General features: G+C 36.6%; 1 protein-coding gene and 1 pseudogene across 3 annotated transcripts; both read left to right on the top strand.

Moving 5' to 3' along the window:
- Nucleotides 1-302: 302 nt before the first annotated feature.
- FEI1 (Leucine-rich repeat protein kinase family protein) lies at nt 303-15135 on the top strand. Of its 3 annotated transcripts, XM_059585581.2 has the most exons (15): nt 303-471; nt 1236-1465; nt 1957-2092; nt 4323-4394; nt 4512-4583; nt 6092-6163; nt 7580-7651; nt 7776-7847; nt 8221-8318; nt 8574-8741; nt 8866-9198; nt 10746-10991; nt 11820-11953; nt 14501-14741; nt 14864-15135. In XM_059585581.2, the coding sequence occupies exons 2-14, from the start codon at nt 1369-1371 to the stop codon at nt 14717-14719; spliced, it is 1791 nt and encodes a 596-aa protein (XP_059441564.1). In that variant the 5' UTR covers nt 303-471; nt 1236-1368; the 3' UTR covers nt 14720-14741; nt 14864-15135. The 3 variants fall into 3 exon arrangements, with proteins under 3 accessions (XP_059441564.1, XP_059441563.1, XP_059441562.1); XM_059585580.2 differs by having other exon boundaries at nt 1260-1465; nt 14501-15135; XM_059585579.2 differs by having other exon boundaries at nt 14501-15135.
- LOC132176744 (U1 spliceosomal RNA) lies at nt 11350-11500 on the top strand (annotated as a pseudogene).
- Nucleotides 15136-15989: the final 854 nt, after the last annotated feature.

Below are 15989 nucleotides of genomic sequence, written 5' to 3'. Positions count from 1 at the left end.
GTATTCCCTATCACCAATACTCATTTTATTGAAAAGAATTTTGAAATGGTAAAATTAGAAGCGTAGGGAAAAGCGAACCCCAACCACCAAACCACGTAACAAGAGGCCTGTTGTGTTGTAGTAGAGGCGGTGGTGCAAAGCTGGCACGGTCCTAGTTCTAGAAAGAAGGGAGCGTCGGTCGCACGTACGCAAGGGACCGCAGTCGCACGTGTCAAAGCCCTCTGTTCTCATTGGCTGTGCTGATGCCCCCCCCCACCCCCCCACTCTTTTATTCCCAAGCATCTATTCCACACACACCCGGACACACTCACACTCACTCTCTCTCTTCTCTCTCTCTCTCTCTCTCTCTCTCAGAAATCACACAAATCTCAGATACTTGACACTAAGGAGGGTGGGGAGGTTTTTGTTGTTATCCCTTTTTTGACACCCAAAACCTGCATTTCTCTCTCTCCATCTCAGATCGAATCCACGGTGCGTTTTGATCCTTCAATTTTCTCTTTACATTTTGGCTCGATTTCACCAAATTTGCACTCTTTACAACTACCCTCTCGTTTTTTGTTGTTGTTGTTGTTGGGTTTATTTTTGTGAATTTTTGAAGTTGGGGTTTGTTGTCGGTGTTTTGATTTAGTTTTTGCTTACTGAGTGCTGAATTTTCCTTCTTGCTAATACAAGCTTAAGCTGTGCGTTTTTGCGTGATTAAGTAAAGTTTATGAGGGCAATTTGGTCCGAATAAGTGATTTTGGCTCCCAAATTGTACTTGTTGTAGAGTCATGTTTATGGTAAATTTGTTTATAATTGAAGCTGAAACTGCTGTTGTTAGTTCTATTTCATGTAGTTATTAGTGTAATTTCCTCAAATTGTAAGTTTTGGAAGTCTTACTGTTGTTTACAATGCTCTATTCTGGCTGTAGGTGGGTTTTGTTTCTTCTTGTTCATTGCATCTTTTGGGAGCTTTTGAGTGCTCTAATTTTGGTGTCTGATTGTGTTGCCGGCTGTTATGGTGTCTTTATCATTCTGAACGAGTATTTGTTGTCCTTTTTTTAAAAAAAAATTATTTTATTATTTTTATTTTTTATTAATGGAAGATCAGTCATTGGATACTTTATCAACTGCATCAAGATTGAAAATATTGGTTTCGAGGATATTCTAGTTACCTTCTCGTGATGGGTTTCCTTCTTGCTGTTGTAGCTAAAATTTGCTTCTTTTTTTTTTTTTTTTTTTTTTTTTTTGGCGCAGGTAATTCTTATATTTCTTTTGCAGCTTCTAGATGTTTTCATCACTCAGATAACTATATGTTTACGGGAGGCATTCTGGAGTTTGGTGTGTCAGATGATTTGTAGTAGCCGTATTATGCTCGGTCAGTGCCACTATGGGCATCTGTCTGATGGAATGGCAACGGTTGTGGCTTCTTTGCATTCTACCGATTTATATGCTAACGAGCAAAAGTAGAGCTATCAGTCCTGATGGTATGGTGTTTCTGTATTTGTAGTTCTTTTTCATAGATTTTTATTTTAACTTCCCAATTAATCTTGATATCTCAAATTAGTAAAGTGCTGATGATTTATTTATTATCATCTCTATATACATTGAACCAAAACTTGGTACCTGTACTGGGAAGGGTTCTCTTAAGATTTTTCTTGTATGTGGTGCTGGTTGAGTTTGGTTATAAGTAACCATTCAACTAGTTTCACATAGGAGTTCCTAGAAATTACAGCTCATCCATGGTAGTTGTTTTTGACAACACCAGACATACATTTGTATACATATGTGATATTCATATATTTTAAATTCTCCAGTATGATTTGATCTAGACAACAATAAATATTGGGCAGTTGTATTCACTTAACTAGGTCGAGCACCCCACCTTGTTTGCTTAGTCTATGTTTCAAGCAAAAGATGGATATGCTCTTTTCTCTCTCTTATTTGTAATGTGTTAAGCCTTCTCTATGATTTGTAGGTGAGGCACTTCTAAGCTTCAGAACAGCAGTTGTTGGTTCAGATGGATTCCTTGATCAATGGAGACCAGAAGATCCCGACCCATGTAAATGGAGGGGAGTGACATGTGATTCAAAAACCAAAAGAGTAATATACTTGTGAGTTCTCAGAGTAACCTCTAAATATGCCTTCTATATTGTGTTTTTTTTGACGCATAATTCATGATTGTATACTTCTGAAGCTACTTACTTATAATTAGCCCAAAGTATCTGTGCTTTGCTTAACATCTTTCTTTGTCTTTTGGGTGCGAAGCAATAACTGTGAATGCATGCCTAATAAATTCTAAACATAACCTCTTTAGATTTTGCCCTTGATGATCATGAGAACTTGAGATTCTTTCTTAGAATTATGTCAAAACTCTTGAATGCAAAGTAGCTTCTTCTTTTAATCAAATGAGTTAGAAAATCATTAATATCCCTTTGCTCAAATCTGTATGTAAATGTGATTCTTAATTTCATTAATACTAAACTGCCCAATTGCCATATAATGCTGCGGTGGGACCTTTGTTCTTTATGACATGTATCTGACAGCCCGTATTGGGCTACACATAAGTTGTTTTGAAAATTGGATATCTAAATTTCCCATCCCATCAAATTTGAATAAAAACTCCAAAGAACTTGAAATATACTGACAGAATTTAAACATATGGATTTTACCACATCATCCACAATTTAAATGGTCATACTGAATTATGAAAGAAAATTCTCCTAGACAAGCACTATTCTATCACAGGACAGTTTGTGGAATTATAACTACCTTACTTGGGGTCTACAACTGCAAGATCTGAAGTAATGTTCAATTGTCTTATGTTCCAAAAATGTGTATGGTGTATGGTTTAGAATTCATGACTCCTATGCCTTAAATTAAGGTGGTATGGGGTTGGTGAGTAAACAAGAGTTGTTGAATGATAGGGCAAGGGAAAGGTTGATGGCATGGTTCTGTGGATTCTGAGGTTCATGGTGGCGTTTCCATGAAAAAGATATGTTTTTTTTTGATAAGTAATAAGAAGCTTTATTAAAAGCGTATAGGCGCCCCAAAGTACACTGGGAGTATACAACGGAAACACCTAACGAGAAGAAAAGCGAAAAAGAAAATCATCATAAGTAATCGACAATGGAAAGATATGTTATTATGCTGTTTATGGGTCCACTAAAGAGGAAGCAGTTAATGAGTTGTGGAGGTGGGGTTTGTAGTTCAAATGTGTTTTTCAAGTAAACTATTCTTCTATCACGATCTTATATTCTCTTTCTTACTATGGGCAAAGAGAGAGAGAGCCTATTTGTTCATAAGCTTAGCTAAATATCATCTTTCTTTGAACACTTTTTTGAGATTGACTAGATCATCCAAGGTTGGTTTTTTCTATGTTAGGACTTGGATGTCATCCAAATGTATTTCTCTCATGGTAAGTCATCCAAGGATGGTGTATTTAATTCTTTCAAACCTTGGATGTCAATAAAGTCATCCTATATTGGCTTCATTACCTTAAAGAGTTTAAACAATTTTTTTTTTTTTAATGGAGGATCAAGCATAGGATACTTCATTCTTCCTTTAGATGAAGAAGCTTGTTTCCCCTTCTTTTGGGGAAGTGGTTATGGTGTAATGCTTGTGACTTGTGAGATAAAGGCGGAGATTGGTTGTTGGACCTTAAAGTGAAGCTGTTTGGAAGATGATTCTGCTCTGCTTGATGTGGTGTATTTGGAAAGAAAGAAATGATTGAAGCTTTGAAGATACAACGAGATGGTGGCGGAATCAAACGCCTTCTCTCTTTGTATCTCTTTTGATGATTAGTTATAGTGATTCTCTTGTTCTTTTTGCTCCTTTTAGCTAGGTGTTTCCTTTTGTGTACTTCTTGTGCACTTAGGAGTACCTTAACGCTTATAATGATATATGTAAATTACTTATTATTTATTTTTTTTAAAAAGGCCTTCTTCTCAAATACACCCATTTTCCATTCGATGGCTGCCTATGATTGTTTTCATATTTCTAGTTTTTTATAAATTTTTTGTTCTTTTTTCTTTTTCTGGTTAGGTGTTTCTCTTGTATACATCCTATATACTTGGGTCCGCCCTTTGGTTTTTATTGAATTTCGATTACTTATATAAAAAAAAGTAACAGATATCCAATTCTCTTTCGAATCAATTTTTCCTTTTGCTTTCTCTTCCATGAAATTTATTGGATCATGTAATGCGTGATAAAGTATGATGCATGCGATGGAAAATTTGGAAATGGACACTTGATAGGACACAGTTTAGCAACTGTGTAAGAAATGAAATGTATTGTCTTTGAATCTATGATCCTAAATGTGTTTTGTTCTTTATGATTTTGCAGACGTATTCCTTATCACAAACTCAGTGGATCTCTATCACCTGATCTTGGGAAAATAGAACACTTGAAGATTTTGTATGTATTTTCAAGCCTTTTTTTTTTTTTTTTTTCCCTCTTTCTAGTTACTGCATTTTTGCTATATTAAGATGTGTGATGCAGCAGCTGATGCTATTATGATGTATCATCTTGTAGAGCTCTTCATAACAACAACTTCTATGGGGCAATTCCTTCAGAATTGGGAAATTGCACGGATTTGCAGGGAATGTAAGTACCACTGATGTTTCTCTTACAACAAACATTTGCTTATGTCTATAGCATGAATATAGAAAAGTAACCTTCTGGATGCCTTAGGCAGAATTTATCAGCCCCAGGCTGATCAAGAAGAGGTAACGGTAAGGATGCCCTCCTTGAAGAGACAATTCATATTAGATAACTTATATAAAATCATTACTAAATCTGATTTTAGTGAGGCCTATTCCCATGGCAATGGAAGAGCTAGAACTTCGGTTGGACACTTGTCCATCTTGGGTGCTTTAGCCTTTCTGACTTTCGTCATATTGATGAGCTCTTCCTTTTAAAGTGATTCTTCTTCTTCTTCCCCTTTGTACTCTTTCTTCTATCAGTATAAAAATTGCTTTTTATTAATTAAGGAAAACAGTATGTTGTTTCGCAGTTGAAGGAGTGTTTATTTCTAAAATAAATACTTAAGGGAATGGTGAAAAATATAGTGAATTTTGACGGGTTTTGGCCTGTCCTTGACTTTTATCCAACATCTTTGGCATACAGACAGATGTGCTGTGTATTGTAATTTGTAGTTTGTTAATCTTGGTTAGCAAGGTGACTTGATGATTAATTGGTTTACTTGGTCTTGTATATTTGCTGATGACAATGAAGTATTTTGTGTGGACCTTCATGTCCTCAAGCCTCAAGAAAGTAAATGGCTGCATCTTTGCCTTATATCGATAATGTTTTCATAGTTTATGGATTAAAGTTTATTTCAGATGCATTAAAGTTTATGAATACAAATACTTGATTACGGTCTTGGGAATAAGCCCCTTAAAAAGTTGATCACATGGAAAGAAAATCTATATATTGAGTTTTGTCACATCGCATTGATTAATTATACTGAGGAGAAGACAAGGTTCATGTTTTTTAGCGGTAAGTGTTCTGTTGGTTTCAGATTTTAGGTTCTTTGGGCTTTTGGGTGGGTTCAATCTAGTGTTGGGTTGTTTGGGTCTTTCTTTTGCTCATTCTTGTAAGGTGTTCTTATTGTACGCTGACTGTGTACGTAGGGGCGCGCCTTACGCCTTTTTATCAAACTTTCTATTACTTATAAAATAAAATAAAATTATACTGAGGGGAAGACATTCATAAAAAAAATTATACTGAGGAGAAGATCTTGCTATTTCTTTCCATTGCTTCTAAAGCATTGCCCTTGGACACCGTTGATAACCATGTCTGATCAGTCCTCCATAATTCAGAACACAGGACCAAGATTGGCCTAAACCCAAGGCAGTTTGCTTTTGGCTAATTAAATAGTTAATAGCAAACAATGCTAGCTTGCACTTCCTATTAAAGCTTTCTGTTGGGGCACATGGCGCATGTTAGTTTACTTTGAGTGAGTAAAACATGATCAAGTTGTATTTTAGAGTTGCATATTGAGTTGGTGACCTAAATTACATGTCAAGTGGTTACATCATTATGTTTTATCTGATAACTGGGTAATCGTGTCTGTTTATTATTGAGAGGAAATGCTGATCTGTCTTCTACAGTTACTTGCAGGGTAATTACTTGAGTGGATCTATTCCCGGCGAATTGGGAAATCTATCAGAGCTTGAAAATTTGTACGCTATCTTTTCTCATGTTGATTATTGCTTTAATTTGAACATATTCAAAGCAACATGTATATTTGCGCAGAAACTCATACTTCCATTGATAGTAATGCTGTGTCTGCTTTTATGTCCTGCAAAAACAAGGAATCTGATATGTGTGCTTTTGTTTGACTGCTCGTTTAAATTATTGGAGAGTATTGTTGTAATATGATTCCCTCTCATAGGAAAACAATACACAACTTACAAAAGCTTAGTGGCAGTTAGACTTTGCAAAGTTCTGGATGCTATCATACCTACATTTCTTCTGATGAATTGTTAATTAAACTAAGAACAACACAACCAAGATGCTCAAAAATTTCTGAAAAGTTTAAAACAATAAGAACAGGGAAAAAATTTGCTCATTGCTGCTGAAATAAGCCTTACTTCCAATAAATTGTTCAAACCTGATTAGTATCCCCTTTCTTGATTCTAGTAAGGGCCTCCATCTCTTTTAAATGAAAATGTGTCATAATCCATTGAATCACTTTTTAGTGACTTTCAGACTTGAAATTCTAGTCTGAGTTTATTGTATTTTATTTTTAATGAACTTATACAAAATTTGCAAGGCAATGCACCCGAAACATAAGGGTATCTTATAAGTTGCAAAATGTTAAAGCAATAAACATTAATATTGCAAGGCACCTTGAAGGTTGCTTTTTTTGTATGGACGACAGCTTTGGGGAAGATTCTAACAATTGGTAATCTGATAAAAAGGGAGATCGTTTTTAGTAAATTCGGTGTTCTATGTGTAAGAAAAGCAGTAAAACAAAAAGTGGACCATTTATTGCTTCATTGCTTAGTTCCAAATCAAATTTGGTCACAAACATTCATGTGATGTGTTTTTAAATGAGTAATGCCAAGGATGGTGGCCGATCTACTCTCTTGCTGGGGATGTAGACTAAGTCGGTACAGAAATTACGTATGGAACTTAATGCCACTATGTCTAATGTGGACATTACGACTTGAAATAAATTTTTGGCCTTTTGAAGGATTGAACTTCTTTTAGTCGGATTGAAGCATCTATTTTTTATATTGCCTTTTTCATTTAGTGTCTCTAGATTGTAACAATCCTTTTTTTTTAGAATTCTTGGATTCTTTATATTTGTATACAGTGTGTGCTTCTGGTGTGCCCTGTTATTATTAAATTAATGAAGTAATACTTATCAAGGAAAAGTTTAACCAAATTATGCCTATAAAATATTAATTACAGATGAAATGAGCCTGAGTCAATACGGTGTAGAGAGTTGAAAGTATCACAATATGTTGTCTGAGTTGAAAAATGTGAAAGCAATGGTCGCTATTGTTGAAGTAAATTATACCTACCTAATATTAATTTCAGATGTTATAAGCCTGACTTAGACAGATGATTTTTGTCTTCTGCTATTACAGGGATATTTCAAGTAACTCTTTGAGTGGATATATCCCTCGATCACTTGGGAAGTTGGATAAGCTTGTTAATTTGTGAGTGGCTCCTCTGGTTATATTGGTGTCTTGTTTATTTTTTTTTTAATAAAAAAAAAATGGCATGTGAATATGTAAAATCAAGACTAATGATTTTCTTGTTGCCTTTTTGGACATTTTGAAGCAATGTGTCAACCAATTTTCTGATGGGGCCAATACCCTCTGATGGTGTGCTAATCAACTTTACAGAAAGCTCGTAAGTGCAGCTTGCCCTGATCTGTTATGTTATGTTTATGATGTGTATTTTATCATCAAGCAGCTCTTGGTTAATAATTCATGAGAGATTCTAGGGTGTTCTCTATGCTAAGTTTATTTTCTTTTAATCATTTTGTTTGCTGGTAAGAGACAAGTATTATTAATGAAATATTACAGAATATTGTTGATGAAAGGGAAGGAAACAGATTTCATTGCTACTCTACTCATGACAAAACTTTGTTTATGATCCGTAGCCTGCCACAGTCACTGACCAGTGACCAGTTGTATTAAGCTGAACAATGCACTAATTTACCCAGAAAGCCAAACCATTAGGGTACTTATACGGTTAATTTTTTTAAACAAATTTCATGCAGCTTTGTTGGCAATCGTGGTTTGTGTGGTAAGCAAATCAACACGGCATGCAAGGATGATGGTGCAGGACCTGGAACAAATCCCCAGTCACCAACCTCAGGTAAATAATTACACATAGGAGCTTCATTGTTTTATTTCACTGGAGATAGGTGGAATTTTTGGATCATGGAGCATTAAGCTTCCATTTATTAGACAGTGAGGATTGTACTATTGTATGGTTCTCATACTGATCTAAAGAGTTGGTAAAGTCCTGATGGAACTCAATAATTTTAGTTAATGGATTCGTGCTTTGATATCATTATATTCAACACTGGATTCTGATGACTTATACTATCTAACATTTCACTTTTTGTAGCCCAAAATCAGGCGGCAAGAAAGAAGTACTCTGGGCGGCTGCTTATTAGTGCATCAGCAACAGTGGGTGCGTTACTTCTGGTTGCACTTATGTGTTTTTGGGGTTGCTTTCTATACAAGAAGTTTGGTAAAAATGACGGTAAAACTATTGCAATGGATGTCAGTGGAGGTATTTTTTCTTAACTAATATCTTTGTTATTAAGTATCTGTTTGAGTTTTTCTTCATTTGCGTCCACGCCTACAAGAGTTCCTAGAATTCGATATCCCTAAATACGAAGTATTATATATGTCAGGTGCATCAATTGTAATGTTTCATGGAGATTTGCCATACTCTTCGAAGGACATCATAAAGAAATTGGAGACTTTGAATGAGGAGCACATAATAGGTTGTGGTGGCTTTGGAACAGTGTACAAGCTTGCAATGGATGATGGCAATATATTTGCTTTGAAAAGAATTGTAAAAATGAATGAGGGCTTTGATCGTTTTTTTGAGAGAGAGCTAGAAATTCTTGGAAGCATAAAACACCGATACCTAGTGAATTTGCGAGGTTATTGCAAGTCTCCTACATCAAAATTGTTAATTTATGATTTCCTTCCTGGTGGTAGCCTTGATGAAGCTCTTCATGGTACGATCTTTTCTTTTCTCTAATTTTAATTTTGTTTGTTTCTGTATTCTTACAAATGGAATAGGTTAACCTATATCATAACATTATTGCTTGTGCATGACATCATGGACATGTGGCTGTTTAGGCTCAATGCTTGTATGCAGGGTATCCTTCTCAATTTCCTACCATACTATCACCCAGAAAGTGCATATTGATATGGGAATTTAGTGCCTAAAGCCTAACTTATCAAATTAGAAAACAATGAATATATGAAAAGCCTAAATCTCTCTAGTGATGTAGGATTATTTATGCACCCATGTCAATGGTTGCTTTTCCTCCTCCAAATCCAATTTACACAATACTCCCGGTTCCCCGGATCGAATCCGACAATGCAAACATTCATTCGCCACCAAGACAGTATCCAAAATTTCTAAACCGCATTGTGAGAACTTATACAATCTTTCCCAATACTGATTTCAACCAATTTGCCCCAAAAAAAAAAAAAATGCATCTTCTTCCATCCAGCTAAACAGCTTTCTACCTTCTCAATAATGGCATCCCAAATAAATTTGAAATTTAGCTTTCAATGAAGCTCCCAAGGGAAGACCTAGTTACTTCATGGGCATAGAAGAGGCCTTGCAGCCCAAATACTAGCCAAACCTTCGATATTCATTACATTGCCAACCGGGACTAACTCTGATTTAGTAAGATTAATCCTCAAACCAAAAACCGCTTCAAAGCATGAAAACAAACAATGCAAATTGCGAAGATGATCTGGATTTGCCTTGCTAAATATCAAGTTGTGTCATCTGCAAACAAAAGGTGATAAATGTTGATAGCACCACCGCTTCTTGACCCCACCACGAAGCCTGATAAAAAATCCCCATCCACCAAAGCAGAAATCATTTTACTTAATGCCTAACAATAACAAACAAAAAGGGAGACAATGGATGGAGTGCCATTCACCAAGATTGAAAAGAGCACCGAGGAGATACAGTATGCCATCCATTTACACCTTCTTTCCCGAAACCACATCTACTCAACATATACAAAAGGAAGTCAATTGTCCTAATTGACATGGTCATAAGCCTTTTCAATATACAGCTTGCACCGCACACCTGGTTCGTCAAATCTATGCCCACTATCAAGGCATTCATTGGCAATAAGAACCGAGTCTAGGATCTGCCTACCCTTGATGAAAGCATTATGAGGTTTAGAAATGATGTTTTCCACTACCATTTTCAACCTATTAGCTAGAACTTTGGCAACAATTTTGTACACTCCACCCACTAAGGTAATAGGCTGAAACTCCTTGAGTTCATCGGCCCCTGGTTTCTTTGGAATAAGAGAAATGAAGGTGGCATGGAGGCTTTTTTCAAATGTACCTCTAGCGTGAAATTCATGGAAGACATAATATTGATATTGTATTGTTCCTTGATTTACTTGTGATGCTCAGCTTTCTTTCTGATGCTTCTTGTTCTGCACAAAATAGTATATTGATATTTTGCATAAAACTAAGCCCCTTACCTTAGCCTGCAAAAGTAATGTCTCACATATGCATTGTACAGAAAGATCTGAGCAGCTAGACTGGGATGCACGCTTGAATATCATTCTGGGAGCCGCAAAGGGACTGGCCTACCTGCATCATGATTGTTCACCTAGGATCATACATAGAGATATAAAGTCGAGCAATATTTTGCTTGATGGCAATCTCGAGGCTAGAGTATCTGACTTTGGACTTGCAAAACTATTGGAGGATGAAGAATCTCACATAACAACCATCGTTGCTGGAACGTTTGGCTATCTGGCACCTGGTATGCAATGTCAAGTGCAATTACAACTTGAACTTCAATTTAATGATTGTTGATTTAATGGCTTTTTATAGATTTGACCCCGTGGAAAATATGCTGTTGACTCAAGCCAGTTCAGAAGATCATTGGTTTGAATTGTTTGATGTTGACCTATGTCAAACTGTCACATGCTACCAAAAATTTCATGTTATGATATAATTCATTAAATGGGCGTCGATATCGACTTCACTGATTCATTTTTCCTTTTCTTTTTTCCAATAATAGAGAATTTGTTTGAAGCAAAAAGTGAAGATTTAAGACAGTTATATTTTATAATATAAAAAGAACTGACTGGAAGATTTAAGACAGTTTTTACTAAAAAAAACTTACCTGGGCGGGGTCAATGGTCGATCAAGTCGGACCATGGCCTAGACTAGTGACCTCCATTGCACTTAGGAGGGGTGCTAGCCTAAGGTCTCCCCATTGCGGGAGATCCTACGTCATAATTTGTGGAAGATTTTACTAATAATAATTTGCTACTGATTCAGACCTGACTTCCATAAACTGGGTACCCCATATACTACGTTTTAAAAAATATTTTTTCTGTTGATGTCCAGTACAATGCCCTAAGTATAATTTGACATGCTACTCCTAGCATAACACATCCAAATCAGTTGCCCGAAATAAGTTTTATTTCTTGGTGTTTACTTTATGATCCAAGGAAGGAGAAGTTCTTGGCATGCATATGCTTGCCTGTTCTCCTTTCTAAAGATGTAATATGAATCATATGTTGTTTTTACTTACCAATTCCGCAATGATCCAACTTTAATTCCGTGTGTGGCTCCACTGCAGAATACATGCAAAGTGGTAGAGCAACTGAAAAGACTGATGTCTATAGTTTTGGGGTCCTGGTGCTTGAAGTATTGAGTGGAAAGCGACCAACAGATGCGTCATTTATTGAGAAAGGCCTGAACATTGTTGGCTGGGTATGTCTCTTTCCTACACCTGCGCTTGCGGTCAAAATGCTCTTCTTTTTAAACCAATCATTAGAATTAACTTTTTCTCTACAAGATTTGACATTAAGCTATTTTGTGATGATAGTAAGAGCATCTACATCCACTAAACTAGTTTAAAGCATTAGGAAATGGAAGTGTGTCATGTGCTACTATGTTGCATGTTTTTATGTCTCCTGTAAGTTACATTTATTTGGCATTGTTAATTTTAATTGTTCTCCCGTGTATATTATGTCATCTCCTGGTAAGCCCCAGAATCTGAGTAGATTGCCCGTGTTACATAATGTGTGTGTGTGTGTGTGAGAGAGAGAGAGAGAGAGAGAGAGAGGAAGTTAGTGTCCAACGATACACCTACCGTATTGTTAATTTTAATTGTTCTCCCGTGTATATTATGTCATCTCCTGGTAAGCCCCAGAATTTGAGTAGAGTGCCCGTGTTACATAATATGTGTGTGTGTGTGTGTGAGAGAGAGAGAGAGAGAGAGAGAGTACCGCATTGTTAATTTTAATTGTTCTCCCGTGTATATTATGTCATCTCCTGGTAAGCCCCAGAATCTGAGTAGAATGCCCGTGTTACATAATGTGTGTGTGTGTGTGTGACAGCGAGAGGGAGGGAGGGAGGGAGGGAGCCCCAGAATCTGAGTAGAATGCCCGTGTTACATAATATGTGTGTGTGTGTGTGTGTGAGAGAGAGAGAGAGAGAGAGGGAGAGAGAGGGAGGGAGAGGGAGAGGGGAGGGAGGGAGCCCCAGAATCTGAGCAGAATGCCCGTGTTACATAATATGTGTGTGTGTGTGTGAGAGAGAGAGAGGAGTTAGTGTCCAACTATACACCTACCTTACCCTGGCTATAGCCAAAAGTGTGTATTTTTCCATTTCGTGTAGGGAGCCTCCTGCACTTCTTCTTTGTCCAGGTTGCAGGTTTTGGTCTGCCCAGGCATGATAAAACATTCTCTGCAATTTAAGTTATAGCTTGCCCAGCCTTGCAGTTATTGGTCTGTGAGAGCATGAGGAACACTCCTTTTCAATTGAAATCAAAATTTCTTAATAAATGGCTTTCAAGGAAAACTCCATCATTGTCTTCATAAAATTGTTTTGAATTATGATCAGTAACCTAAATCTACTGAACAAATCCTTATGAACTACTTGGGTTTGGCATGGGCAAAACGCTTCTTATGTAATGGTGCCTGCATGTGGATCGTTGCCTACACAATATATTAAGTCTTTGAAAATCTCTTCTGAGAATACTCTCTTTAAGCAATGCTAAATTTAGTATATTCAGTCTTTCCACCACCACAAGTGTTTTAATCATGCTGAATTTTTATCAGATACGAAGCTAGGTCGAACATGAAAGCTAAACTCGTCACATAAATGAACATTGTGATAATGCTTTGCGAACTGAATTGTCTTTGGTTATAGATTTGATTTTGACTAGTAATAGTTATTGCTGTGCTGAAATTTATTTTATGGAACTACTTGATATTGATGTAATATCCAAATTCCACCTATAGAATCAACAATAAAAAGCGAAAGAAGAAGAAAAGCCTAATGCATGCTTTTATGGAGATTCTCCCTGGAGATTGAAATTTATATTAAAAGAAACGGAAATAATTTTGGTTGGATATAGTGATCATTACTTTTTCCTGAAAATGGTCCTAATCACTACTTGCATTTCCATTCAAGAAATGGAGGAAGAGAGGCTACCTGGAATGGAGAAACCGGATACGAGTTTAATATTACTCATTTGAAATAAAAATCAAATTGAAGACTGGCACATTATTGTGTAGACCAGAGAATTAGAATAATATCTGTAAGAGAGGGAGGGTGGAACACCGGAAAGTTATCACAGTTATTTAATAGGTGCTGAAACAGGCTACTTCATCAATTGCATTTTATTGTTACAAGTAAGATAAACTCCTTTTTAGCTTATGAATAGATAACTCTACAGCCTCCATTGTGGTATTAGAATTGTACTATCCCTTGCAGAAATCCTGTGTTTGGAAAACTTAACCATCATCAGAAAACATTCTGGATCAGTCCTTTGTGAGATTCAACTCTTGCATAATTATGAAGTTGTTCCTGAATTATATGCACTACAGGCATAAAGCACCAAGCAAACTGGAAAATCAATTCCATTTCAAAGCATTTTTTTTTTTCGATCCTATGCCAGTTATGGTAACAAGAAGGCTAGTGTGGCTACTATGGATTACATTGTTTCAGTTTATTTGATAAGAAATCGTACAAAATGTTGAAGAAAAGGTGTCTGAAAATCTGACTTCCAGTCTCTTGTTCTGCAAAAAGAATTGATGGGAGTGATATTCGATTTGTGTCATCGTTTCTTAGGATGGCTATTTTTTTTTAATATATATTTAATTTCACTGGGTTGATAGCAATGAATCCCATTCTTGGCATGGAGCTTTCCATGCAGGATTGTATGCATTCACGACCGCATATCTACTCACATGATTGCTACAATTTTTCTTGTCAAGCAGCTCTTCTGACCCACTATTTCGTTTTACGCAGTTAAATTTTCTGGTGACTGAGAATAGGCAAAGAGAAATTGTTGATCCACAGTGTGAGGGGGTGCAGGCAGAAAGCCTTGATGCATTGCTCTCAGTCGCTATCCAGTGCGTTTCTTCAAGTCCAGAGGATCGACCCACAATGCACAGGGTGCTCCAATTGCTTGAATCAGAGGTCATGACCCCATGCCCAAGCGACTTCTATGATTCCAACTCTGATTGAAAGCCTTGTGCAAAAGATAACGGTATGAAGTTCGCGCACATCCTGCAGTTTCTTCCAGAGTTAGAGACATAATGCAGCAGTTAAAAGGTCTCAAAATCTGCAAAGCTTTTCTTCGCCGTTATATTTGTTCATTCTTTTATGCAGATTCGATGGTTAGTTCTGCTGCATCATATATGTCCATTCGACCTCTTTCTGAGCATCTGTTAGCATCAATGGAAACCAGGGCGCATTTAGATAATTGCTAGCTGACTTTTCTTTCTCCACGTGAATGAATTTCAACATGATTTGAGTTATTTATTCAATCCCCTCCCTCCCTTTTTCTTCTTTTCCTAAATTGTAATCTCCTTTAGCATTTGTTCTTCTGAATTGAATGTAAATGACATTTGTATAAATTGGAAATGTGCTCACTTTGCAAATGATTCTTGTTTATGCAATTTTTTTTTTGTGAAAATATGCTTTCAATACAATAATCAGTTCTTTGATATATACACTCGGCGTTTATGGCTGCTGCAAGCAACCTATTTTTGACTTTTTTCTCCCTTTACTATTATTTTTTTTTTCCTTACTGATGCTCTCTCTTGTTTGAGTATGTGTGCCTGGTAACATTTATTTATTTACTTTTCAGATTTCCACCAGAATTTGTTCATAGTAAATTTGGGTTCATTCCTTAAACTAGGTTTTCTGTTGGTAGATAGATGTATTAGGAATCAGGATCCTCTAGAACTTTTTAAGAACCAAGTAGATTTGTTCAAATCTCAACCATTGTTTTCAAGTTAAATGGTTATAAACTTATAGCAAAATTCACACTATATTATCCCTCCGCCAACAAGAAAATGCGTTTTTGTGGTGAAAATGAGGAGAATGAAAGAAGAGCAAAAGAAAGTGAATGTCGTATAGGATTTTCCCACTCCCAGGAAGGACTCTAAACGTAGAAAAAGGAGTGAAAGAGAGAGAAATTCCCGGGAGGAGTGCCGCGTTCAAAGAAAAAGAAGACGATGACGAGTTGCTGCAGAGGCCAATGTTGCCGATCAAGATGTTTCGAAAAGCTTGAATGAAACGGCTTTGACATTGGACAGTTCGGCTTTGCAAAGTATGATAGATGATTTAGAAGAAGGAATGCAGCAGAGAGAGGAAATGAGATGAGGATGTGGGGCATGAGGAGCTTGAGCAACTTCATCAACACCAAACAACCTGCTCTAGGACATACAATAGAAGGCAAGATAACTAATCTTAGGCATTTTATTGACTCACCTATCTTCAGGTGAGATCA

This window comes from Corylus avellana, chromosome 3 (assembly GCF_965113065.1).
Source record: "Corylus avellana chromosome 3, dhCorAvel1.hap1.2, whole genome shotgun sequence".
NCBI lineage: Eukaryota > Viridiplantae > Streptophyta > Magnoliopsida > Fagales > Betulaceae > Corylus > Corylus avellana.
Note: the sequence above shows the minus strand (reverse complement) of the source record. Positions and strands in the feature narration are given on the sequence as shown.